This window comes from Acinonyx jubatus, chromosome F2 (genome assembly GCF_027475565.1).
Source record: "Acinonyx jubatus isolate Ajub_Pintada_27869175 chromosome F2, VMU_Ajub_asm_v1.0, whole genome shotgun sequence".
Classification (NCBI taxonomy): domain Eukaryota; kingdom Metazoa; phylum Chordata; class Mammalia; order Carnivora; family Felidae; genus Acinonyx; species Acinonyx jubatus.
In genome coordinates, this window is record NC_069394.1 from 15,310,140 (window position 1) to 15,338,086 (window position 27,947).

The 27,947-nt window shown below is 42.2% G+C and overlaps 1 protein-coding gene and 1 long non-coding RNA gene across 5 annotated transcripts in view; one reads left to right on the top strand and one right to left on the bottom strand.

The window, feature by feature from the left end:
- Window positions 1-27,947, bottom strand: part of NSMCE2 (NSE2 (MMS21) homolog, SMC5-SMC6 complex SUMO ligase) — a 213,861-nt gene that overhangs the window by 86,434 nt on the left and 99,480 nt on the right. For 3 of the 4 annotated variants that reach the window (XM_027063924.2, XM_053208210.1, XM_053208209.1), the window contains one exon: window positions 19,926-20,009. The exons of the other annotated variant lie outside the window; for it this stretch is intronic. In XM_027063924.2, coding sequence (XP_026919725.1) covers window positions 19,926-20,009 — 84 coding nt within the window. The remainder of the gene's footprint in view (window positions 1-19,925; window positions 20,010-27,947) is intronic. 4 annotated transcript variants of the gene reach the window in all.
- Window positions 15,683-24,299, top strand: LOC128312809 (uncharacterized). The gene is made up of 2 exons (XR_008292571.1): window positions 15,683-16,329; window positions 20,001-24,299. It is a non-coding gene; the product is annotated as an uncharacterized LOC128312809 (long non-coding RNA).

The following is a 27,947-nucleotide window of genomic DNA, read 5'->3' on the forward strand; positions in this document are numbered from 1 at the left end:
TCTAATCACTAAATCATTCTATAATTTGAGGGTTTTTTAAAAAAAAAAAACCTTCTCTCCCTCAGCTCATGTAGAATTAGCTATACTCATATGTTCTTAATTTGAGTCACAGAATCTAGTTCTAAGCAAGGCAGGGATTTCATAGTGTGCCCCTGAGAGAAGATTCATCCAGAAATGTTTAGAAGTCAAATAACTTAAAACCATAGAGGGTACATAATTACATACTTACAGAAAAAAATATGCGGAAAGACCATGAGGGGGTAATAAAGAGACTCACATAACAGGGTTTAAAAGCAGAAGGAAAAATAAACGACGACAACAAAAGACCAACAGAGGCTCAGAGGCAAAGAAGATTAGGTATTTTAGGTAGCTGTGTGGTGTGACAGAAAGAGGCCAGAAGCCTTGCTCCAAAAGTAGGCTCTGCTATGGACAGGCGTATGATCAAGGGCATCTATCTGTGAGGCGGGCTGCATCCTGGGGGAGGTGAGGGAGGCAGCGGCCTGGGGGCCAAAGTGAAGAGAGTACACAGAAACTCACTAATCAGAACAAGTCCTATTTTAACGTGATATTGGAGCCATCAAAATGAATGCCCAAAAGAAATGCATGATGAACAAAGTAAAATTTTATGTTAGGACAGAACCCAATCCTGTACTTAACTGCACGACTCACCTTAATCCTGGCCCTGTCAGATCCTGCGAATCTTAATTTTTTAAAGACTGCATACAAAATGTTATTTATCTTGCCTATTGACTTTTTGGCAGCCTCTTAAACTCTGCACCCCAGGCAAGTGCCTCACTCACTTCTCCCCAGCTCTAGCCCTGCTGCTGGTCTGCGATTTCTCATCTGTGCAACAGGAACACTGAAAACACTGAATCATCACTTTCTCAGGGTTGCTGCAAAGAGTAAAGGAGATACTTGCATGGGGCAAGGGACTGGAAAAGGTGGGGACATTTAAAAAATATTATTATTACTTTAGGAAGAATGGAGTCATGAGGCAGAAAGATGGCCCAATAAAACTCCCAGGAGGTAACTGTGGCCAGCTGTCCCGCTCCCCTCTCCTCTCCTGTGCCAGTGCTCTCTGGGCCTTTCGGTCTCTTCCGTGGTTCTCAAGTGGCTTCAAAGAAGAGCCTGCCCCATCCTGTACCAGGCCGCATGGGCAGGTAGGTGCCACTGCGTGTAACAGACACAGAGAGGACTCAGCAGAGGGTATACCTGAGGTAGCTTCTTGGAATACTGATTGTATCCATTCTTCAGAGAATTATTTTTTGAAAGGGACATGAATAGAGTAGAAAATCTAAAACAAAACAGCAGAGATTAGAACAGAAATTCCAGGCCAAGAGACACATGAAAAGATGTTGGGGGAGCCTGGGTGGCTCCGTCAGTTAAGCGTGGGACTCAACGCTGGATTTCGGCTCAGGTCATGATGTCACGGTTCGGGAGCTCGAGCCCCGTGCTGGGCTCCACGCTGACAGCGCAGAGGCTGCTTGGGATTCTCTGTCTCTCCCTCTTTCTCTGTCCCTCCCCTGCTTGTGCCCTCTGTCTCTCAAAATGAACAGATAACTAACATTTAAAACAGAAAAGATGCTCAACATCACTAATCATGAGGGAAATGCAAATCAAAATCATGAGATACTGCCTTAAACCCATCAGAACCGGTATGTGTTGGTGAGGATGTGGTGAAAAAGGAACCCTCATGCACTGTTGGTGGGAATGCAAACTGGTGCAGCCATGGTGGAAGAGAGTATGGAGGCTCCTCAAGAAATTAAAAACAGAGATACCCCAGGATCCAGTTACTCCACTACTGGGTATCTGCCCAAAGAAAACAAAAACACTAATTTGAAAAGATAGGTGTGGGGCGCCTGGGTGGCTCAGTCGGTTAGGCGTGGGCTTTGAGCCCCGCATCGGGCTCTGGGCTGACAGCTCGGAGCCTGGAGCCTACTTCGGATTCTGGGTCTCCCTCTCTGCCTCTCTCCCAGCATGATTTACAATAACCAAGATACTGAAGAAGCCCACGTGTCCACTGATAGATGAACTGATAAAGAAGACACGGTGTATATATATCCAACGGAGTGTTACTCCAATGGAGTGTTACTCAGCAATAAAAAAGAATCGGATCTTGCCATTTGTGACCACATGGATGCCTAGAGCATATTATCCTGAGTGAAGTAAGTCAGACAAGGACAAACACCGTATGATTTTATTTGCATATGGACTCTAAAACACAAAATGAAACAAACGAAAAAGCTGAAACAGACTCATAAATACAGAACAAATTGGTGGTTGCCAGAGGGGAAGGGAGTGGACAAAATGGGTGAAGGGGCGGTGGGTGGGGGGGGAGGGGCGATCCGGGCTTCCAGTTACCGAATGCATAAGTCACGAGGATAAAAGGTACAGCACAGGGAACACGGTCAGTGGCAGTGTAACAGCGCTGCATGGGGACAGATGGCGCCTACACCTGAGATGAGCATACAGCATAATGCAGAGCTGCTCAATCACTGCTGTATATCTGGGACTAACGTGACACTGTGGGTGAACTATACTACAATAAGATAAAACAAATCAAAAAGCTTAGGAAAAACCGAAACGAAGACAAGAAACTTCAGTGAAACTTCCCATTTGTTGCGGGCCACTTTGGACCATGCCTCAGACTTCCTGGGAGCAAGTCCTTCTCTGTCTTTTAGGGCTTCTCTGGAGAGAGATCAGGCACTCCTGTGGGGCATCCGTCACAGTCCTGGTTATTCTGGTCCATGTGTTCATCTGACAAACACCTAGAACACCCAGTTATGTGCCACACACTGGAAATCTGGAGATGGATAAAGTATAGCTTCTATCTTCAAGAAGCCATCTGGGGGCACCTGGGTACCTCAGTAAATTAAGTGTCTGACTTTGGCTCAGGTCATGATCTCACAGCTCATGGGATCAAGCCCCATGATGGGCTCTGTACTGTCAGCACAGAGCCTGCTTCGGTTCCTCTGTCCTCCTCTCTCTCTCTCTGCTCCTCCCCTGCTCATGCTCTCTCTCTCTCTCTCTCTCTCTCAAAAATAAACATTTTTTTTTATATATAAAAAAGCCATCTGGGATTATCAGAGTATCAGAAGAGCTCTATATGGCAGGCTGAGGCTTCTATTTATTCAAAACATTTTTAGTGAGTCTGTCATTAGACACTGTTCTAGGCAATGGGAAATAGCAGTGAGTGTAACCCAATAATCTCTCTGTAATGTAGGACTGATATTTCAGAGCAATTCTTGAGTTAGTCCAAAACTGGGTTTGCTCTAGGGAAGCTTTCACCTCTCGTCTCATCCCAGAGCATCAGTGCGGTAGACCTGACACTTAGCAGTGTATCAAACGTGAAGCTAGAAGTAATTTTTTAGTTTCCTCACAAGATGATCTCTTCCATGATCCAAAAGGGATACAAGGGATGTCTATGAGACAGGGCCCCTGGAAACATTATAGGGCCAACTGGACACCTCTGTGCAAGTCCTTAGGAAGCTGCAATTAAGGTAATGATTTATATTTGGCCACTTTGAAGACAGATGCCATCTTATCCCTTATGCCTCTCTCTGCCCACTTAGTCTGAGCACTTAACCAATACTTGTTGATTTCATGCAGTGTAATACTTGCAAACATGTTTTACCAGCTATAGGCATCACTCCCACAGTGACATCTCTAGAAACTCTATGCCCCATGGATGGGAGATAAGGTAGTGGTACATGTGGAAGAAATGGTTTAAGGCTGTCCATCATCTACATACCGATCTGGTTCAGGAGAACAATAAAAATGTACTAATCCTTAATCCTGTCCAAAGCGGCAAGAAAATGGTCCAAACCACTATCACAGTCACGAGATTATCACGTCTTTACGCAATGCCTGATAATTTTCAAATCTCTCTCAAAATCACTATTTCATTTCATTACTTTATTATTACTATCTTATTTCATCTCATCACTATTTCACTATCACATCAAAGCTATGAAGTAAAGAGGGTGAGCAAGATGATTTCAGTGATGAGGAAACAGTCACAGAATCGGTCTCACCTAAAGTCCCACAGATTACCAGGGAGGTTAAGAAAGCACCTGGACCCCCACTGTAGCATTCACACCATCACAACCAGCCTGTGCAGCTGTTATAAGCATTGACTGCTCAAGTTTCAAAGCGCCTGGCAAAGAACAGGCACAAATACGGGCTTCCATATATACCTCTGTTACCCCTGTGTCTACAGCAGTATTCGGTGAATTAATACATGAACAATGAATGGATGAATAATAACGAACAGATGCATGAGGGGCCGGCAAAACTGAAGGAAGGTCTGATTCGTACTTGAGCTATACAGGTAGCAGCTTTCACAGAATTACAAAAGACTGATTTCACAAATGGTTTTCAAAAGCTTCTGAGTTGCTTTTATAAGTTGCCTTACCTGACTGGCTGTAAAGCTAAGTAGGTGAATTTCCCTGACCTATTTTCAAAGCTAATCTTTAAACCCCATGCTTACAAAATCATAAGGACCAAATATTTGTTCTGAGAAAACATATAATGGCTCAGGCAAGAAGAAATTTAAAGAGTAAGTACCGATTAAATTCCCAGAATTGAAGACACTAATAAAAGAGCTGTATCAAAAGGCCTCATGTGTGATGAACCTCCAATGACAGCTTTAGCTGCTATTTCTCAAAAGCTACTCAAGTCACAAGCCCAAATGCATAAGAACAGTAAGAGCAGAGGACAGAAGCTAAATGAAAATAGCAAAAAAAACCCCGATGTTTCCATAAACAGTAAAAGCCTATGATACTGGATCCAGACTACACACGAATATTAAGTGCCGTTTTCTGGTAGAAAAGAAAAAAAGTCTAGCATTTCCAACCTTCCGAACTTGACCACCTTCGCACTCTCTCCCTAGATGAATGAAGCTGGGGTTCAGCCTGCATAAACTCGCTCTTGCACACCATCCAGCCCAAAAGTGCCCACATAAATGTTACACAACAAACTAGGTAAGTCCACAGAAAACTGCAGGTAAGGACAGGAATTCTGTGATAACTACGGAGTACTTTGGTTGATTCACAAAACAGTGATTTTTCTCCCCTTCGTTACTGAAGTGTTAAGTACCAGGGGTTTCTGTACCAGGGCTATTGCATGCTTTTCTCTGTAGGCTCCGTTCAACACATGGTGCTCCTCTGCACACACACAGGATCATTCACCTGTGGGATGCGGTGGCCATGTTTTGTCTTAAAATATCTGTGCTGTAGGGTATATTGGGAAATGAACATTTAAACCATGACAGTAGATAAAGGGGCTCACCTAGATCTAAATCCTCATTTTGGAAAGGAAATTCAAGCCCAGAGAGTGAATTATCCCTGGTTCATTACCGAACATGTGAAGGAACCAAAAGGACTCCAATCCAAATCTGCTGAGGGAAGCAGGCAGAACGGGTGGGATGCACACAAGTGCAGTCGTATGTTATATACATGTGCAGTCATATACATACAATATACACTTAGCCCAGTGCATCAAAGCAACCTGTCCCAAACTGTAATCATCTTTTTGCTACAGTGCTGTTTTGATGGAGTCCTGCTACTCAGATGACTTCATCTTTGATTTTAACCCTCCTGGTTCTATTCTGAAACATGCATTTTCACACTGGGCTGACACCACTGACTTAGCCTGAGGAATCAGACTCTCTCAAAATCACATTCAGGGGCCCACTCCCTTCCACCCCACTCCGACTTCCACAGAGAAATCTCCTTCCATGTTCCTTGACTTGAAACCCCAAACTGAGAGTAGTGTTGTAGGATGCATTCTAGCTCTGGCCTTGACACCGACATTGGCTTCCGGAAAGTCACTGACACGTTCTGGAACATTTTTAATGAATTATTTATTGAGCAACTTTCATGGTAAATATTATGTATCTGGCACTGAACTAGATACTTTATATATAGTATAGTAATAACGCATTTCTTTTTTTTTTTAATTTTTAAAAAACGTTTATTTATTTTGAGAGAGAGAGAGAGAGAAGCAGAGAGAGAGGGAGACACAGAATCCAAAGCAGGCTCCAGGTTCTAAGCTGTCAGCACACAGCCCGATGCGGGACTCGAACCCACAAGCTGAGAGATCATGACCTGAGCCGAAGTCAGATGCTCAACTGACTGAACCACCCAGGCACCCCTTTCAAAAAAATTTTTAATGTTTTTTTATTTTGACAGAGAGAACAATGAATTTTCTAAAAGCGATGGGTACTCTGGGATATGATCTCACCAGATCCTCTTCCCCTTCCCCTAAGGATGGTACAAGTATTCTTTCTATTTCACAAGTAAGGAAGCCAAGGCTTAGTTCTCACTTCATTCTTCCTATTTGAAAGTAGAGGATCCTGAGGCTTAAAGAATCCTCACCCAGAACCTGCCTAACATAACTAGCTTACTAGTGACTAGCCACTGAGTGGCTAGGAGGTGGCGGGGCCAGGATTTGAGCCCATGTCTAGACAACCTGAGTCCACCATGGTGGACGTTGTGAGGCGCCTTCCAGATGCTCCTCAGGAATGAAAACAGCCGGAGGGCTGTGGCCGGCAAGTCCTCTGCTCCCAGCCCCCTTTGGAGACCACTTTAGTTAAAAGAGAGTTCCTTGGGATGTCTGGGTGGCTCAGTTGGTTGAGCATCCGACTCTTGATTTCGGCTCAGGTCATATCTCACAGGTTGTGGGGTCGAGCCCCACAACTGGCTCTGTGCTGAAGGTGTGGGGCCTGCTTGGGATTCTCTCCTTTGCCCTCTGTCCCTCCCCTGCTAGCGCGCTCTCTCAAAATAAACAAACATCAAACACACACACACACACACACACACACACACACACACACACACACAGTCACCTTACTCAAGACCATGCCCCTTCCGAGAGTTGACTGGCATCTGACGGCTGCTCAAAGAGGTATAAGGGCTTGGCTTTATTTTCCCAACTCAGGAACAGCTCTGAAGGGTCATCCACCTTCAGAACTCCCTGCAGGGTCTGCTGACGCTTCTGCTGAGATTGTATCATCAGCTTGACTTCTCTCTCTGCCCAGTCATCCTCCCTTCCCTTGCCTTCCCCAGGTGTTGATCCCAAGATCACTCCCTAGCAAACTTCTGCATCTCAACCTCCAACTCAGAATCGGCTTCCCAGAACACCCAACCTGCGGTATCTGGGTTCTTTCCACTTTACCAGGCTGCTGCCTCAGCTGCTTCATCTGTAAAAGGGGAGGTTGGTTTAGATGAGCCCCGTTTAGCTTCGGCTCCCAGACTACAGTGTGGCATAGCTGAAAAAAGTGAAAAGTTACAAGATCTGATTTCTATTTCAGCCGCTTACTAGCAGTATGACCTTAACCCCAGAGATTCACTAACATTATCTACCCTGTCCTTCTCTCAGGGTTGTTGAAAGCATCAATTTATAAACTATAAAGCTTGCATTAAGATAAGCCCTATTTTCATGAGGATTATTACTGTTAAATTTGTGGGAGGAGGAGAGCAACAAGGGATGAAAATATGGCTGTTCTATGATTCTGGGGAGACCCGAACAAGGTCCTTGGTACCCCGCTGCAAGGCCAGTGGCTGCCCTTGCCCAGAGGGAGCCCCCAACTCAACCAGGGTCCACATCGTTGCTCTGAACATCAGGAATCCGTCCCGACTGGTGCAGGACTCTCACTTCCTCTTTACAAAGCTCTGTGAGAAAGCCAGAAGCCGCTGGGGGCCATTGGTCAGGCGTATCCCCACAATGCCTTGTACAAAAGATACGTCAGGTATTCTCTTCCAAATAATTCCCTTCCGTGTGTCACCTCTGGCCACCGAATAAAAGGAAGTCCCATTACCACCCCATGCCCCCAACCTCTCTCCTTTACCCCAACGTCTTACTCTTTGGCATTTTCTCATCTGTGGCTTTTCTCATTCTTGATTCCTTTCCAGATCTTTTCTATTTTGCCTTTGGGAATCCTGATGTCATTATTAAAAAAAAAACAAAACAAAGCAAATCATTCCCCAGCTTTACCCAGAGTGCTCTATCGCCCTCCTGTAAACAAAACGCCGTTCTTCCTGGAGGCTCTGCTTCCTTCTCTGTGGAAACTGAAGATCATGGTCGAGACTGCACATTTTCCCCACTTCTGCAGCCAAAGGGGCCAGTTAAGGGGGGGGAGGAGTGGGGTGGAGATGAGGGCATCCCCTTGGATAAAATCAACCATGCAGACGGTTGCTAGTACAAAACTATCATTTCCAACATCGTGGGGGCCTTCAGGGTCTCCTGCTATCCCGCTCGCCTACTGCTAGCCAGTCCTTGCTTGCACTTCTTTAAAACGTTACTCTAAAACAAGTCCCTCTCTTCCATGCAGCTATTAATCCCGCTTTGCTCCCTTCTCTTGGTGCACAAACTTGTCTATTTCACAGAGAAAAATAAAGTCCACCAACTCTGATCTTCAGTTTCCCGTCCTCCTCCTATAAAGTTACATCCATCTATACCCACCCTTCCTGTATTCCTCCAATCTCAAAGGACTGCCCTCGATCCTATGCCCTTCTGTCTCCAGGCAGATGTTACTGCATGAATCACATCTTCTTACTCTTCTCTCTCCAACCACTTCCTTTTACTAGCCTCAATTCCTCGGCTCATAAAAGCATTTACATTTTCCATCCCGCCGCCCCCAAGCCACCACCATCACTACCACACCTTCTCATGCCCTGTGTTCTTCTCCAGTTGGTCTCTATTCCCTTGGCTACATGACCGGCGTCTACTTTCCAACTTCCCATTCACTCACCCATTTATTCAGCCTGGCGAAAGTCAGAAATGTGTTCTCATCTATCCCTAGAGCTTACTGGACTGGTTGCTTACATTTGACACAAAAGATTTATTGCCTACCTGAAATGACTTATCTGGTTACTGTGACAACTCCTTCGTTCTCCTGGAACTTCTCGTATTGTTCTTTTCCAAATCTTTTATGAGCTCCTTTGACCACCTTTTATTTATTTACTTATTATTTGTAATATTTATTTATTTTGAGAGAGAGGCAGAGAGAGAGAGGGAGAGGGAGACAGAATCCCAAGCAGGCTCCACATTGTCGGTGCAGAGCCCGACGTGGGGCTCGAACTCGCAAACCACGAGATCGTGACCTGAGCTGGACACTCAACCGACTGAGCCACCCAAGCACCCCCCCCCCCCCCCCGTGCCTTTGACCACCTTTTAAATGTCAGGGTACTACTCTCAGGGTTTTATCTTCCATTCTCTTTCTCATTCTTCTCCTGAGTGAGCTCATTCAACAATAATTCCAACTGTCAACTCTATGACAGTATCTGTCCCAAATCTTTATTTGTAGCTTAAATCTCCTCTAGTTTTTGACTTTGCTTTAAATTTTCCGTTGCCCCCTTCTAGTGGCACCTGCATCCAGCCGGTCACCCAACTTAGAAACCGGAAAGTCTTCCTTCACTTTGTCCTTTCTCCCCCCGTTAGTTACTAAACATTATCTTCTTACCTCATACTTTCTTTCTGAACCCCCTAAATATTTTTTGAATGTGCTTTCTTTCGCTCCTCCCCATCACTGCACTGTTAACGCAGTGTCATTGTCCTTGCCTGAACCACTGCAGTGGTCACCTAACCCTAGGAAGGGTTTGTACCCTCAAAGTCCACTTGGCCTACAGTTCCACAGAAGGATCCATCTAAAACACCAATGTGACCAGATGGCTCCCTCCAACACTACCTGAGGCAATACCACCACCACCAGACTGACTGAACACGATATGCCTTCACTTAGCGTCCAAGGACCTCCAGGACTCAGACTCTGCTAATCTCTCGGGCTACATCAATCGGTGCTTCCCATCTCCGACGTTATGCTCCAGCAACCCCTAAGGGCCCCTAATTCCTCATGTCCATCACGCCACTTCGCGCCTCTGCTTCTGATCACACGGTTGTCCCTTCTGCCCAGAGCACCTCACCCTCCGTCCCCCCCAACCCCCCACCTGGCTAACTCTTCCTCAGGACTCCATTCACTTGTGCTCTCATTGAGGAAGTCTTCCTTAATGCAGAAGGATTACCCGTCTCTCGGCGGTGTTCGGGGGATGCCCCGTACATACTGCTGCCGTTGTAACTCTACGCTGCTTCAAAATTGCTTGTTTGTGTGACGACCTCCTTGCTCCACCAACAAAACCTGGGGACCTGACACAACAGTCGCTTATTCTGTTCAGGAATCTGCAATTTGGGCAGGGCTCCGGGCACATGGCTTGTCTCTGCTCCACACGGTGTCGGCTGGTGCAGCGCTCCCAGGGCTGGAAAATCTACTTCCAAGATGACTCACTCACTGTGCTGACGAGCAGGTGCTGGCTGCTAGTTCCTCTCTGCCAAGGTCTTTCCACACAGCAGTTTAGGCTTCTTCACGGCGTGGTAGCAAAGCTCCAAGAGTGAGTGTCCCAAGAGACAGGAAGTGGAAGCTGACAGTTGCTTAAGGCCTAGGCCCAGAAACTAAACAAACCTTCTGCCACCGTCTCCCGTTGGGCAGGCGCAGAGCGCAGATTCAAGGGGAGAGGGCACAGCCCCATCAACCGATGGGAGGAGTGGCCAAGAGCTTTGGGAGCCATGTTTTAAAAGCATCACATTCCCCTACTGGACTGCGTGAGTCATGGAGTCACAGACATGGCATGGACCTGCTCAGCGAATGGGTTCATTCCCGGACCAAACTGCCTACACAGAACTTCACAGTCGCAGTCAGTCATTTGCACCACGGAGATTCTATTCCAGACAAGTCGGCCCCATCAATTAAGCAAAAGGATGAAGGCCCAAAGGAAATGAGACTTAAAGTCTTATAGTAGTTTAAGAATGGGAGGGCTTTATGAGCTAATCAAATTATAGTCCTTCATTTTGCCAAACAAAACACAAAAACAAACTCAAAACTTGAGGCACACAGAGAAAAAAACAGAGCGAAGAATCTTTGTGGGTCAGTTATACAAAAAAATAGCAATGATTCAGAATTTGTGACATATGGGAAGTGCATCCAATTTACTTGCTCAGCTTTTTTGTTTTCTTTTAGCAAGCCAGAGCTAATTAAACCCAAGAACCTGCATGATGAGTATCGTTAAATTTTCTTTCTTTTAAAGGGAACACTATTTACTTTTGCAAATTGGGTCCTGTTTACAGCTATAGTTGTACTTTGATTACTTGATGATGCACTGTATGTCTTGGTAATATATTTTGTGGCACAGTGATGACTCAAATACTACGCATTGACATGCATCTAGCCATTAAACAGAATATGAAAGAATGCATTAAGACCTCAGTTATTCAGCTATTAGACATCTTTAAACATGACTGAATCACACAAACAACAGAGGTATCTGACTTTGAATCATTAAATGTAATTATTAAAGTCAAAGGAAATGAAATAATGTGACATCAGTGAGGATCAGACTGCAAGCCTAATTCCAAAAGTAAATCTTGACTAAATAAAAAACTAATAATAAATTAGTTTGCTGAATTCAGACAGACACCTCATTATAGCTTTAGAAGCACACACTTAAACAGACCTGAAAATATTCAATCTCTTCTAGGCTTTCTGAGGAGCTTCCAAAACACTAGATAATCTATTTAAAAAAAAAAAAAAATTGGTGGGATTTGTCAATTAACTGAATACATCATAGCATTTTATGAAGAAAGTAAAATGAGTTTTCCCCAAAAGAATGAACTTTTTTTTCTTGGAATTCTTCTTGTGTGGCAGAACATTTAGGAAATGTAATTTCCTACATGCAATTACCTTGTAAATCAGACTGCCTATCTGACTTCATTTTAAGCAATCTGGAGGAAGGGGCACATTAATTTGGCAATTCCATAATAAAGATAAGTCGGACGGAATGCTGCTTTTATAAGACAAACTAAAAGGTATATTTATAACATAATCTGCACTACCTACCCAATGTTTATGCAGCTACCCTTGCCCAGTATAACATCTGAGAAATTGAAAAATCTCCTAGAACAGATTAAAGTGGAAAGTGGGGTTAATAAGAATAACTTTCAGATGGTGAAGCTGTAATCAGCTAATTTATGAAAATAACTGTTATAGTGTCTAATACAAACAGGTTCTCAATAAATGGTTCTTTTATTGCTGTTATTAGTGAGATCCTTTTTTGTCCAAGAGCTTAAGTTGGGAATTTGGAATCACTGTCCCTTAATACTTCCTTGAGCTCCACATCTACGCAGGCACCAAATGTTACCGATTCTTCTTAAAGAACTATCATTCTTTCCATCGTGTGAAAAATTGAATTTTCTTCTCTTTGCATGGGCATTTAAACACATTCAAGCCTCTCCCATTTAAGAATTGTGGTCTTCCCGCTGGAGCCCATAATAGAATTCTCCACTGTGTCAAGTGCCTCAGAAAGATTTATTTTCTTTTTGAAAAGATGTACATATTTCTTAAATTCATTTCTGGGCATTTTATGTATTATGTTACTAATGAGGATAATATTATTTGCTTATTTATTTTGTCCTTCCCCCCCATCGCACTTTCTAAGGGTATGGCTGGTGAATAAGATACCTATTGACATTTGTCTATTCTGTCCTGTAGCTATCTTACTCCACTGTTAATTATTTGCACTTTTAAATTATGGAAATAACACATTTTTGCCATCAAAACTTTGGTATACATACAAATAAATATTTAAATCACTGGTAATCCCACCATCAATAGTTGTGTGTATTTCCTTTTAGCTTCTTTTCCAGATGGCTTATCATACATTTATCCTATTTTATAAAAATGAGATGTTGCACATGCTGTTTTATTGTAATATATATAGACATTTAGGCTATGTATGTATGCTAACATTAATGTGATCATCAACATTATTATCAGCTGTGAGCGTAAATCTCATCTAAAGACCAGGATTCGGATAAATTTAAAAGATGAAAACTAATAAATGGCTGGAAGAGACCTGACAAAAATAAATGAGAATTATAAGAAATTATAGCTATAACAACTTCAGACAAACCTGAATTTGAGAGAATACGAGTGAAAAAAGTAAAAGTGGGTTACTTTTCATTAGTAAGTGTTTACACTTATTACAATAAGGAAATCACGGACTTTTTACGCTATAAGCATTTCCACATTTCTTATTAATAGACTTACTTTGAAAAATAGAAGGCTACACTGAAATTCACTGGTATCATGAGATGGCAACAGCATTTCAGGCCTTTTCAGAAAAGTAACAGGGCTAGAAAAATCTGGGAGGATACAGAAAGGCAAGCTGTTTTTGAAAAACATCTTGTGAACACCTTAACACTTCCACACCAAGAAGCAAACCTATAAAAGCGTTTCGCAATGCTTTTGAAGTCCACGCCACCTTTAAATAAGCTTACAAATCCTAAGCTTAAAATATTAAAATAATGGCAGATTTGGGGGGAAACATTTGCTTAAAAAGAATGTAAGCCTTGACTGTTCTTGCTTGCTGGAATCTTCTGCCTCCCAGCCTCAGTGGCATGGAAAAGAGAACTAAACGTGGGCCATGCTAAGCACACTGCTCTTGCTTTCATAGTCACAAATGGAAAAAAACAAAACAAAACAAAAACCAGCCTTGCAAATGTATTTTGATGAAAGCAGTGACATTCAAAGTCCACTCCTTTGTTTTGGGGTAAACAGGGGAAATCTTTTACACAAAAATTCTTCAGAGTGATTTTTCTGGAAGTTATTTTGGCAACTGAAACTTGAATTCCAAACACTCGCCAGAGATCTTCTGGCAAAGATTGGATGTAGGTGACAAAAGGATCCCTCAAAGGCTCCCAGAGGATCTTTAGCTGCAAACTGGGAAGCTGTCACCCAAATTTACTCTTCAGACAGATTAAATTTTTCCCCTACCTGGATTCATCATCAGAAATCTGTTTTTTGAGAACTTTAGTAAGTCAGAAAATTAAGAGACATGTTTGGTACAGCTTAAGGGATATTAGGAAAGCAGACTCTGGCACCAGATTGGGTTTGAATCCCGGCTCTTCCAGTGATTAGCTGGGCGCCCTAGGGCAAGCTTGAGACCTTTCTGTGCCTCTGAGCTTTACCTGGAAAATATGTAAAGTACTACATGTAACTACTTCAAATGACTGTTTTGAGTACTACGTGAGGTAATACATGTAAAGCATCAGAACAATGCCTGGCAAGTACCAAGCACTTGAGAAAGTTAGTCTTATTGGTACAGCTGGACTTACGGATCAAGTAATGATGTTGCGTTTACCCCCTGGATATTTCGGTTCTTTTCAGATAAAAACCTCCAAATAAAGCTTGCAAACATGTTATGCTTCGTTGAATGTTTGCGAGTTTAAAGTAGCTGTTTTTGCCCTTATTGTCTCAGAAGCAATGCAACATTATCCTTCAGGTTATAAGTCTTCCTAAGCACTTTTACTTCTGACATGACTAAAAAGGTCTAACAGGACATAACGTAGCATAAATAATCACTGTTTATTTCTTTCCACAGTTTGGTTTCAATTTTTAACATTAAACTCTTCAATGCATCTGGAATGTATTTTAATGTAAAGTATAAACTTGGGATTTAAAACAGGGTTATTGAAACATTAGCCAATGGTTCCAAAGATTTTTCGAGGGTAAGCCAACTTTCCCCCACTGACTTGAAATCAATCACACAGCCAAATCTTACGTGTGCTTATTACAACAGTTGTCTATTTATTGTTGTTCTCCTACTGGAACTAAGTTTCACAAAGAAAGGGAGCTGGTTACTTGGGTTCATCGTTGGATCACCAGAGTACCGCTTGGATGAGAGGAAGACAAAAGGCTTTCATCCCGTTTTAATTTTATTAATTACTATTATTTTTGTTTTTAGGGAGAAAGAGAGCGTGCAAACAGGGGAGAAGGGCAGAGGGAGAGAGACAGAGAATCTGAAGCAGGCTCCACCCCCAGGTGGGGCTCACTCTAACGACCCTGAGATCATGATGTGAGCCAAAATCAAGAGTCACATGCTCAACGGACTGAACCATTCAGGCGCCCCAAGGCTCTCCTCTTTTGACCCCTCAGTGTGATTACCACCTTACTGATTTCTAAGGACAAGCAAATGCTACATTATCGAAACAAATCTGAACTGATCACTGTTACTATTTCTTTCAGTGAGCTGGTGGTTTTCATTTGCTAATATCAGACCGAAGACTTCAAACACTTGGTTTTAAGTGACAGTGTTCGTAATTCTGGAGAAAAAAGAAAAAAACAAAAAACAAAAAACAAAAACAAAATACAGAATTTGGTCATAGCCATTCTAGTTTCATAAAACAAACAGGGAAGTTTTCCATATTTTTCTGTGCTTTGAAGTAGCATTAGAAAGCACAGGAAATACCTGTTCTTTTCAGACCTGACAGAAATGACTGACAAATAGGTCTAGAATTTGCATTTTTGAGGAGGAACCTTTCTTTTAGTCTGATTTTTGCCCATTTTAGCCATTTAGAGTCAATTTTTGAAGAATTTGTTTTTGGTCATTCATTTTACAGATTGAATTTACGGTCATAGGGTTAAAAATATTACTCTTTTCAAGTATTGTTTTTTAAAAAAATTCCCTCTGCATCTGTGGTTATATACCTTTTTTTTTTTTTTTTTTAACCTGTGACTCTGGATCACATTATGGTTGGATTTTTAAAAAAATCAATTTGAATACTTGTCTTTTAACAGAGTAGGGTGGTTATATTGCACAGTAATGAATATGTTCAGTTTCAATTTAAACTATACTCTGCTTTTTAATGCCTCCAAATTGTTTTCTCCTTACCATTCTCCCAGTCCCTTAGCCATATTAAAAGGTCTCCCCCAACTCTTGGCCAATCAAGAAACTTTCCATCCCATTTCTATGCTAGCCCTGCTTCACTCACAGCTTTCTTCATTTCTCTCATTTCTTATTTCTTTACAGAAGCCAATAGTAAGGTAGCATGGAGTCTCTTGGCACTCTTATATCTTCCTTCTGCCTGCCAAACTGTCGAAGCATTTTTATAATCGTAGGTCCCTGTTATTATTAGTCTGCTACATTCATTTTTTGAGGGATCCTTTATCGTTAGCGTAACGATGGCTTACTACTTAATGGATAACTGTTATTCATAGTTAATTCCATACCACTTAAGAAAAATTCTATTACGATTCTTCCCTTCATTGAGTTTAATTTATTCTAATTACTTGCTTGGCTCTAGCATGTCTTTGCATTTTTGTTTGTTTTTCAGGACAAGTACACAAGTGGGATGTTTTGCAAGTCGTTCAATGTCAAAGATGATCTTTTTGTGCCCTTTCAATGAAAGCAATGACGCCCCAGCTGGCTGTTGAATTGGAACAACAGCACTCTCCCGCTAATGTCTAATGTGATGCGCCATTGCTTTCCTCACACAAAGTTGGTAGGTGACTGGGTACAAATTTATTCTCCTTTTGTGGACATCTTCTCCTTCACCCCACCCTATCCCATCCCCACACATCGGGATGCTTACAGTTTATTCCTTTTTTAAGTATAACAATTATGTCAGAATACATTTAAAAGAGGATTTTTCATCATTATTCTTTTTGTTAATAACTGCTTTACTGAGATATAATTCATATAGCATAAAATATCTTCATTATTTTTTGCCAGCCAGCTCTGAGCCCTTTGATGTGAAGATTCACGATTCCCTTCAGCCAAAGTGGAGTCTGAACGTGTGAAGTTTAACATGTAAGCTCAGGCTACCCTCTTGAACCAGAAGCCTACCCACAACCATCCTGAAGCTGAGTGTTGCTGCCACACTGCCATTCCTCCCTTCTCTTCCCCAGGCTCCACCTTGGAACAGGCATTATGTTCTTTATACTCTCTGGCTTTCTCATCAGATTCCTTTTCTTTCTCCATGGCTTTGCCTGGTCCAATCCTCAGCCCTCCTCTCCTCTCATTCTACATACTCCTCCTGGCTCCAACTATCGTCTCTATCAGTGATTCTCAAGCCCCACCCTGAATACTGTTTATGTAGAAACTTTCTCCCATCAGCAACATGTCATTAAGCATGTTGACTCTCAACTACAGGGATATCCTGAAATCTCAGGAGCGGCATTTATAGCTTGAAGAAACACTTCTCCTGCCCAGAACCTGAGACACATCTGTTCCATCTCTGGTGACCAGCACCATCATCTGCTGAGCTGTCCACTCCAGAAGCCTGCACGTCATTGCCGCTGGACATGAGGACGGAAATGGTGTCTCATCTAGTTTGCTACCATTCATCAGGATGCGCCAGATACACTTCTGGTTCGAGATGGTAACCTGAGCTTATATATTAAACTTCACACATTCCCCAAAACCTGAGCTAAATAGGGAATCATGAATTCTCACATCAAAGGGCTCAGTCTTCCCACTCATCCCCTTCTTTTCATCCATAGTCAGCACTTGAGTTAAAATCACTACTACTGTCTGCTTCGTTTACTGCTGAGTCTGCCAGCCTCCCGTCCTGCTTGTCCCAACCCATTTTCCATGCCACAGTCTCTTATCTTCCTCACAGGTCAGTTCTTATCATCCCTCCACTAAGTCCTTTTAAAATCAAATCTGAATTTCTCAACATGACCCACAAGTGTCTAATGCCCTTGACTTTGTACATAGCATTCCTACTACTTGGGAGAATAACTCCAGTGTCATTGTAAGGAGAACTTCTTGAGGTACCAAAGCTGAATTAAACACTTGTCTGATGTGCTCCCCCAAACAGTCTGTATTTCCCCTACAACTGCATCAATTCTGTGTTGTAATTGTCTGTTTCTTGTCTATTTCGTCAATTACGGTGGAAATTTTGATGGGTGGGCCACTGTCCTTTACACTGTATTTCAGTGCCCTGCATGGTTCCTGGCAGAGAGTAGGCATTTGATGGGCATCTGGTGAATGAATACATTTTCATATACCACAAGTGACCATGCAAGCAGACAACTTTGGAATTCTATTATTGGAGAGGGGTTCTGAATCAGTGGAGATCCGTAAACAGGCATTAACAGTGCATGAACATCACAGAATTGTACCCAACATTTTATGTGTATATACATTTGTTGAGGGTAATTTTTAGACTGTCTAAACAGTCAGTAATCCTAAAAATTTAATAAATGCTTGATTAGAAAGGACTATTCTGAAGTGTATTACAAACTAGCAAAACCAAAATGTAGATACATACATACAACACACATATACACACAGGGATTCCCCTAACGCTACCCAGCCTTAAGGTAAACCTTTTCCTGAAAAGGGACAAGGTCAGAGAGTCGAGGGCTGCAATCCCTGAAGAAAAACAGATGCCACCAAAGAATTGAGGCAGAACAGAGAGAAAAAAGGAACTTCTGTCTCCGTGACAATTTTACACGGGGTCCTCATGCAGTGTGTGAAAGGGTGGTTTCCATGCAAAGGGTATCAAAGTCTGAAGAGATCTGTATAATTTTGAAAACTGAAAACTTCAGCTTGCCATGATGCTGCTCAACTTCAGGGAAGTTGGTCTTTTCAGTTCTGGCCGGTGACTTCCCTATCTAGACTCTGACCTTCAACAAAAGGCAAGAGAAAAGGAAGAGGAAGGCAGTGGGCGAGGCTTATGACAAGGGAGGCGCAGGAAGAGGGGGAGGTCAAACCCTCATCACATCTCAGGTGGCCCTCTTTCCCTGGCTCGCTCTACTCCTCCACTCATAGTACAGTTTACGTACTTCCCGAATTGCAGGAATCTTGACAACGTATCAGGCACTTTGGTCAAATGCTAAAATGTATGTAAGTTCTGAAAAACACAGGCAGTTTTGAAAGTTCTAGGGTTTCCTTTTTTCTTAATAAATGCTGACCATGTGCATCCTCCCCTGAATTAATTAAACATTTAAAAAAGAAAGGGAACATGCTCTTTCTTTTTTTGGTAAGTTTTCATATCAGCATACTGCCTGGTTTGCTTTAGAAAATGTTAACCTCGGTCTGAGATGTTACTAATCCACAAAGGTAGGACAGGTGGTTCGGAGTGGTGACAGGCTTGATTACTTTGTGTTTCAATGCCAGCTGGCCTAACTTCCACCACTGCAGAGTCCGCAGGGTGGTTACTGATCTTACATCTAAGATGTCTCTAGGTGTGAAACAAACCTCACTTACAACAGATGGAAACTGGACCCTGTCCTCATTAGCAGCATCTTTCATCCAAAGGAAATGAAAGCCCGTTTGGTGAATTGGGTCCAAAGGCCTGGCGAATTCTCTTGACCGGTTAATTAGCATCTAGGTAATCAGGAATGGTCCACACTACCTGTCTAGCAATTCAGCCCCGGGATCACTTAACAACACACAAGAACAGCTCTCGTGATGCACACAGATGGGAGCCTCATGAATTTATTATACATACTATTAATCCACTAGTGCCTAATTCTGCTGCAGAACTCCAATTGTGTAAATGGACAAAATCGTGAATGCTACAAAAATAGTTTTTCAAAACCAAGTTTGTAAAACATCCCTTTAAGATTCTATATTCAACTATTCTATCTGGGCTTTTTGTGAGGTTTTAATCTACTCACAAAAATGTATTACTTTAAATAATAGTGACAAGTGAGGATTGCTCTGGGTAAATTCCTGATACATTTATGGGGAAACTTAGTGATCGGTTATTCTGGCTGGAAGCCAGGGTGAAAGGGGAAGTAGAGAAGAAAGGGGAAAAATTATAATTTAGTAAAGTCCCACCCGACAGTGTATTATTTGATGCCATATTCACTTAAAAAAACAAACAAAAAAACAAACCTCCGGGACTCACTTCAGAGTTGTAACGGGTTTTGCCCTGATATCCTTCTTAGCAAGAAATTGCAGTTAATGATTTATTGAAATCTGGTCTAAGTTCCGTTATATTCATAGATGAGCTGAACATGTCACTGAGAACTGGGCTGTATTGTTTCCAGAGCAGTGTGTGGGATCTGAAACCTTTTCAAATGCTACTGGGACTGTTCTGAGGAAAGAGAGAAAGATGAGAACGGAAGAAAAAAATTCTATAACCTCGTCCATTGCCTGCTCTACTTGAATCCTTATCCTTAATCTTGTCGACCTCATTGTGTCTTCTATCTTCTTTAGGTTTCGCTGCTGCAAGAGAGACCCAGGTTAGGAAGTGTGACTTGAGAATGATGCCAGGATCAATGTTGACAATGAGATGAGAGCCAGAGTGAAGCCAGAAGAGGCCGAGAAGCCAAAACTGGAAATGAGTTGTCAGAGATGCTCATGATGAGGCGTCTACAGTATACATTCCACCCCTCCGTACAGGGGTGAAATCTGCCAAACCGAACAAGTAATACTCACCCAGAAGAAAAGGGTCTACTCTCGCTGAGATCATTTAATTTGGTACTAAGTGAAATGTGCACATTATGAAGATGTTCTTAATACACTACTTCTGGGAAGAATTATTCTTGTGAAGTGTGGAATGGGAAGGAAGCATGAGGCATGGTGACATGGATGCGCATCACCTGGGACATCCAGCAGTCTGCTCCCACAGATGCCCTCAAGGTAGTATTTACCTTGAGGGGCCTCACAGACTCTGACACCCGATCTCATGGATTGGACCCAGGAATGCAGACTCATGCTAACAAAACTCACAAGACACAGATGTATTAAAAAAAAAAAAGAAGAAGGCGACTTTATTATTTACAGTGAACAACAGAAGAATCAGGTGTACTGAATGTCCATCAGCCTGATAGTGAATTATCTCCTTGGGAAGGAAAATTTACCACAGGGAAGCGTGGTGGGCATGGAAGCAGAGCAAGTGGAGTTAATTACACAGGATTCCAGCACCAAATGGCATAAGGCTCTGCAGCTCTCTACAAGAGGGTTACCCACCTGCCAGGCAGGCTGGATGCTTGCCTCAGCCTGGCAGGTGCCACGGCTCAGAAGGTGCTTTGCTGGGTATCACCACAATTAAATTGATCGGTTTTCTTTTTCTCTGTTTGAGAGACAGAGAAAATGCTCATCTGATGAAGATTTTATATGTTTGGGCAGTTTTAAGATGTCAATACCCTCAATTAGGGTATAGTCAAATTTTACTGTCCAAGGAGTCTTTATATCTCTTAAGATCACAATGGCGCTCTTGGCTTTAATCTCTTAGATGTTCATTTCTTTGATTAATTTTCAGAGAGTATTTTCATTTCCCTGCTTTCTGAGATCAAGGGGGGCACTGCAAAGTGGACTCCACATTTGCCTACAGGTTCCACAAAGTGTCAGTTAAAGTCAAATCAACCTGTACTCACTGTGCCAACTTTATGCCCACTGCTGTGCCAGGTACAAAATAACATTCAAAACAGCCTCTAAGGAAATGTTGTATCCACTGGATGCCTACAGCCTTTCTCTCTTTTTAAGGTACAAGAAATATAAAGATAAACACAACATTGTCTTGTTCCCTTTAAGTCTTGCAAAGGAACAAGATACGTGTGTTTAAAAAAAAAAAAAAAAAAAAGAAGGTGCTGTGCCAAGTGATATAAAGCATGGCAGAGGGAGTCCTTTTATATTTATGGGCAGAGACAGAAGCCACATCTTTCTGTAAGTCTGATTAAAAAAAAAACAAAACCAAGTAACACTGATGATTACTTTAAAAATTTAACAACAGTGAAGCATGAAATAGAAGTTCCTTCCTTTCTACTTCTCCACCCCTGTTCTACAGACTCTCAAGGTTGCCCCCAGTAGTTCGGTGAATACTCTTCCAGATCTTTTTCTACGTATATGAAACACACACACACACACACACACACACACACACACACACACACACGCTTCAGCAGCCCCAAACACACATATTTATATACATAAACATAAATTTATATATTATATCAACATGCAAAATTTATATATTGCACATCCCATTTATGTAATATATACACATATGTGAGACTGTGATATATATATTGTTTTATAACTTCTTCTACATTTAATTCTTTGTTGTCAGTTATAACATGTATTTTAAAAAGTACAAAAAATATGCTGTTTAGAAACCAAACTACTCTGGTTGCTCCCACCAAGTCAGTAAACAGAAAATTCTCAGTGCCCCAGGACCCCCTGCGTCCACCCCCCCCCCCCCATATCATCATGCTGAATCTTATGTTAATCATTTCTTAGCTTTCTGTATAGTCTCACTACCTATGAGGCAGGCAAAGCTCAAATTAGCCTGCATCAAATGCCCTCAGGGCAAAAGCAGCTTCTGTTCTCTAAATCTCCATGGATTCTCACTGTTTCTTAGATTTCCTTTGATTTTCAGTCCTTTGCTGCTCTGAGGATGTTTTCTTATACATATTCAATAGTTGGGGTTGTTTTCAGCAAGAGGATTGTTCAAGTAATGTGATGGGCTGTATTTCCAGTAACAGAAATCTGTGTCACTTGTCAACTTCTTTCTGTGTTACAGTTATATGTATAAATGTAGAGTCTTACCTACTAGATCCTGACTCCTTGGGGGTTATGGGAGGCAAACGTTCTTAATCTGCCACGGCACACACAGTGAAATATGCAGTCAATGCACAAAGAGTACAGAGCAAAGGAACGGACATGAGAACGAATATGGAATTACACCTGTTCCGGAGGGGTTGCCATTTCCTTGTTTCGAAGGGAGAGATGTGGATGCATAAAATGATCTGACGTGAAACAATTTGAGGCCACAAGGCAATATTTTCAACGAAATCACCTCCACTCACCAACGCGGGAAGTTTTCCAAGATACATTGTCAAGTGAAAAAAGAAAGTTGTAAGACGGTGTCTGTGTATAAGACAGATCTATCTCTATCTCCCACGTGTGTACACAGGCATGTGTGTGAGTGTGTGCCCACACGTTCTTGTTTATGCCCAGAAATAATGGCTGTAAGAGCACGTAGCAGTGGTTACTTCTATGAACGGGGCCTGGGAAGCCAGGAGTTAACCTTTTCATTTTCAAGTGTCCTATATAATCTTTTTACATGAAGCAATACATTATTTTTATAGTTAGGGGAGAAACTTTTAAATTCCATTCAAGGGGAACCATATCTGATGAGAGAGATCAAGAAGAAAAAACAGACAGGAAGACATAAATTATTGGGGAAGGCTCCTTCAAAAAGGCAGGACCTGAAATGAGTCCCAGGCCCTGGCAGAGTTCACACTGGGAGGACAGAGGTGAGGGAAAAGCAGGGCGACATGGACAAGAGCTGTGCGTGAGCAGATGTTGGGAAGAGACGAGAACGACACCTGAAGAGGGACCCAAGGAAGCTCCCCTGGCTCAGGTTAACTCCAGTTTATACAGAGGGGCGTGATGTTTAATCAGACACAACGGCATCAAACAGCATCAAATGGGCAACGTCATCAATATTAAGAGCTTATCACTGGTTTCATGGGAAACAGAAGTCATCACAGGGTACTTGACAAGGCAGTAACAGAATACCAACCTCGTGGAGTACTTCGTGCAGAATGAAATCAAACGTGAAAAATCCCTAGTAATTGGTAAAGTGCTGCATCAGCAATGATAGGTTTGATTACGCAAGAGTTACATTTTGGGGAGGTTATCATGGTATTTTGGCACAGAATGTACCAAACAGGGGCAGAAAAACTCAGGGCCAGGAGATTCCTCAGCAACAGAATACACCTGTAAGAGCTCGTCCAGTTTTCACAACCTGAGACGTGCGGGTAACGGCCCTGCCTCTCAGGTGTGTTGAAGATTAAGTGCACATAAAATGGCACGGTCACAATGTATCAGTTCGTTTCTCCTCAACGCTATCAGAGTCCAGATGTATGCTGATAAAAATAAAAACTGATGCCCTGGCCAAGGGAATGAAAAAGATAAAGCCTGAGACTTTTCTAAATAAATAATCAGTAAGGATCTATTTCTGGGATGCCGGGAATGACCGAGGAAAAGATGATTTCTAGCTATCCAGCAGGGGACACTGGGGAAATGGTAATGTCCCTGAAAGAAATCTACCCAGATCTGTGATCCACAACATCTCTGGAGTCAGGACACTCCTATCACATGACTTTCACCTCCACTATCTGGTACTCCCGACCCATAACCCTCCCCACTGGGTTTGGGGCAACCTCCTTATGTTAGTATAAATAGATCGTGAAATATTTTAACATAAAAGTGTACTTATATCTATTTTACTTGGGGAAAAAATGTCCAGGATATATTAAAAACCTCAAGACAACGGAGACATGCAAAAATCACTGACGACTCATTTATCGCAATGGGCAAAATTTAGCAGTACCTTATGACAAATCAAAATGAGCTCCATGTTTGACTTCAAGGAAGAAAGATTCTAGATGAATAAAATATGTGACAGAATTAAACATCTTTGTTTTAAAATTATTTGTATCATCTGAAGGCCTGAATCGCAAAATTATGAAACCAAAAAAAGTTCAATAAAAATTAGTAAAATAAGTGATTCTTATTTACTGTGTTTTAAAAATTCCCTGCTTCTAAGGGGACTCTTGACTTCTGAGTTCCCATGTTACAACCCTGCGCTGTGGTCTCGAAGTAGAGTTTATCACTGCTTTCCAGTATTCCAGAGGTCTCAGTTGGATACACTTTGTTGCCCAGCTCAAGGTCAAAGGCTCGAGGAATATTATATGACATAAAACAAAAATTCCAAAAGCTTAAAAGTGCTCCTCTATCATGCTTCAGACTACTTTTCTGTAAGACCACATCTCTGCAGAAGAGGACAGAGTTGGCAATTGTGTAACTAAGCCTCCAGAACTAGTTACAACTCTGGAATGTGATCTGTGTTTTGCAATATACTTGTTCACCATCATATGAAAATCTTGGGAAATAATGTATCTTGTTTACCTGCTAGTTCCTGTCAGAGAATAACTCATTTAAAAGAATGTTAAGACAATTTCTACATACTTGACAAACTAAAGAGGGGGGAAGGAAGGGGGTGGGGGAGGAGGAGGAGGAGGAGGAGGAGGAGGAGGAGGAGGAGAGGGAGGAGGGGAAAAGAAATCTATTCTTGTTTCACAGTGAGATGGGAAGGGGAGGTAGGAGAGGATGCATATGAAATAAAACTGGCTCTGAGCAGCTGGCTGTTGAAGATGGGGGTGAGAACACAGAAGTCCACCCTCTAACTGTGCCTTCAGAATGAGCCTCCCCAAAATGCACCACTGTGGCCTGTGCATTCTTTTGAGCTGAAGACAATCAAGGCCCACAAGAGTCCGGAAGAGCTTTTCACCTCCCGCTTAACTGCCTCTAACAATTTAAGTAGAGGGCTTGGTCCTGGAAGAGAATCACCACCAGAGATAACTACAGAGACCGGGAGCTGGGTGTGGTGAGCTGAGGGGAGCTGGCAAAGCCTGCTGGTTCGAAGTCCTCTCTGTGGTCCACTGGCTCCGGATGGCATGACGAACATTTGTTTACCAAATATCGGCTCTTCCCATCTCCCTGCAAAGTGTCTTCCTTCCCTCTGAAGCGTCAGACTCCTGCCACCTTCTGTTTAGCTCGGGGTGGCACAGAAACCTCAGCTGCCTCTCATGTCTTTATGGGGCTCCTGACCTAGGCAATTAGGTTTGTCTTTCTCCTTTTAATCCTTTTAATCTCCTGTTAATCTTAAATCGATTTCATTAATAGACCAGTCTAAGGAACCCAGAAGGGTAGAGGCAAAAATTTTCCTCCCTGTACCTACTTTGTATGTGGAAAGGCTTCATAATAAAAAGCTTAAAAAAGGCACCCACCCAGTTTTTCAAGACTGTCTCCTAGCTCGGTGTCTACGAAGGACTATCAGTTTTATGAACAGAACTACAAAAAAAATACATCATCCTGAGAACACTGAGTTAAGATTTCTACAACTCCTGAGGCTTATATTTGCCCAACGACAAAATTACTGCAGACAATAATCCTGATTATGCTCATAACTCTTCTGTAAAGCAGTTTCACATACATGATCTCAACTGATCTTTAGAATAACACTGTGAGATACGGTGGGTAACATTCCAACTTATGAGAAAGAAATACGAGGTTCAGAGACATTGACATTCGTGCATGCATGCATGCATTCCACAAACATTTACCGAACACCTCGTTATCTGTCAGGCAGATCTGTCCTGTTATTAGGAATTAAGAGACAAAGAAAACGTGAAAATGTGATTCCGTCTTTCTAGAGGTGCCTGGTCTAGTAGAGGGGAGAGATTTACAGACACAATTACATGATGATGTGATGCATGGTACAATGCAGTGATTTTCAAAAACTTTAAACATGATCTGCACTAAGAGATGACGTTTTATGTCACAACTCAGTGTATATGAACATATGTTGAAACGGACAAAAGTTTTATGAAATCACATGGTGCATGTGGCATTTTCTAACCTACCCTGTTCGGCATCTTTTATAATAAAATGCTGGTCAAGACCTTTTACAATGATGTCATTATTCACTAGTGGGGTGTGACCTACAGTGCGCAGAAGAGCTGTGATCAGAGTTCTGAGGTAATAATGCACAAGGAAACGCAAACTCTGTCCCAGGGAATGAGAACGAGCTTTCAAGAGGTTGGTGTCTGAGCACGTATCAATATTCAAGTGGCAGTACTAGAACAAAAGTCTTGAGATGCTTTAATCACTTTGCTTTTGCAATCACTGCTGTTTTATGCTAGACACATACGAAGCAGCAACCGACTGTGAATCCAGATAAGCTACAGAAACAAGCTCTTTTCTTGAAGACATGTCAGCAACCATTCATTCACATTTACCAAATCCTCGCTGCAGCATAGCACTTCCTGTAGCTTGGCTCATCCTGCTTCCTTCCATCTGTAAAACCATTACGAACATTCTGAGACTATCAGGTTTATTTTATGACTAACAGTCCTAAAGATCTGTCCTCTCAAAAATTCTCTAGAATCGGGGTGCCGGGGTGGCTCAGTTGGTTGGGCGACTGACTTCGGCTCAGGTCACGATCTCATAGTTTGTGAGTTCGAGCCCCGTGTTGGACTCTGTGCTGACAGCTCGGAGCCTGAAGCCTGCTTCGGATTCTGTGTCTCCCCCTCTCTCTACCCCTTCCCTGCTCACACTCTGTGTCTCTCTGTCTCTCTGTCTCTCAATAATAAATAAATGTTTAAAGAAATTAAAAAAAAATGTAAAATCAGATACTGTCATTTTTATTAACTACCGGTCTATACCATGATTTTGTTCAGTGCTTTAATCCTCTGTCTCAAGCGTCTCAAACTATTTGCTGTCAATGCAGGGCAGCTGTACCTGGTGTCTACAGACACTCAGTGAAGGAAAGAGGTAGCGAGCGAGAGCTGATGGCTCCCGGAGAACAAGTGTCTCCTGCTGCTGCCCTCTGCTGTCTAAGAAAGACAGGGGCAAGATCAGGGAGACCCATCAACTTGACTTTGCTTTGCCATTTCTTCCAATTGGAATGTTTCCTTTTTACGTAGGTGTTTTGAGGCTCTATTTGCCCAAGTGAACCAAAGATTCTTTTTGTGAACTTGACCTAGTCTCCTAAGTTCTTTGTGCCTTTTACCCATTAAGCAACAAAGAAAGAAAAGGTGCATTCCCACAACAGCATGTGATCAACTTACAACGGTACCACTATTCACTGCGTATTCAATAAATATTCATCATGGACACTGATATTGATGCTGAACAGAAAATAAACAAAAGGAAGTAAGTGAACTGAGTTTCATGAGATGGAGGAACTACAGCTGTTTTTCATCCCTACTTCCCCAAGGGGGGAGATGCTTTGAATATCAAGGGTAAAAGATTTTGTTGGCTGAAGGTTGAAAAAAACAGTATTCTTAATTAAAATCAAACCAAACTGAACCACCCCCAAAACACCAACCAGCATTTGTGCCTTTAATCATAGAATTGTAGGGTCTTAATAAATGGAAAGTATTCTGGGCTATGCTTTATAGGTATTAACTCAGTAACAGAGGACTAGCCAGAAGGAAATGAGAATTCTACTTTTGAGAAAGTTACTGAAAAGCATAAGCCATTTATAAAGACATCCTGATCTTTGGATGAATCTCTTTGTTTGGAAGAGACACTTACACTTGATACCTTTGAATATTTTAAGGAAGTCTGAATAGGTCAATGAATTGC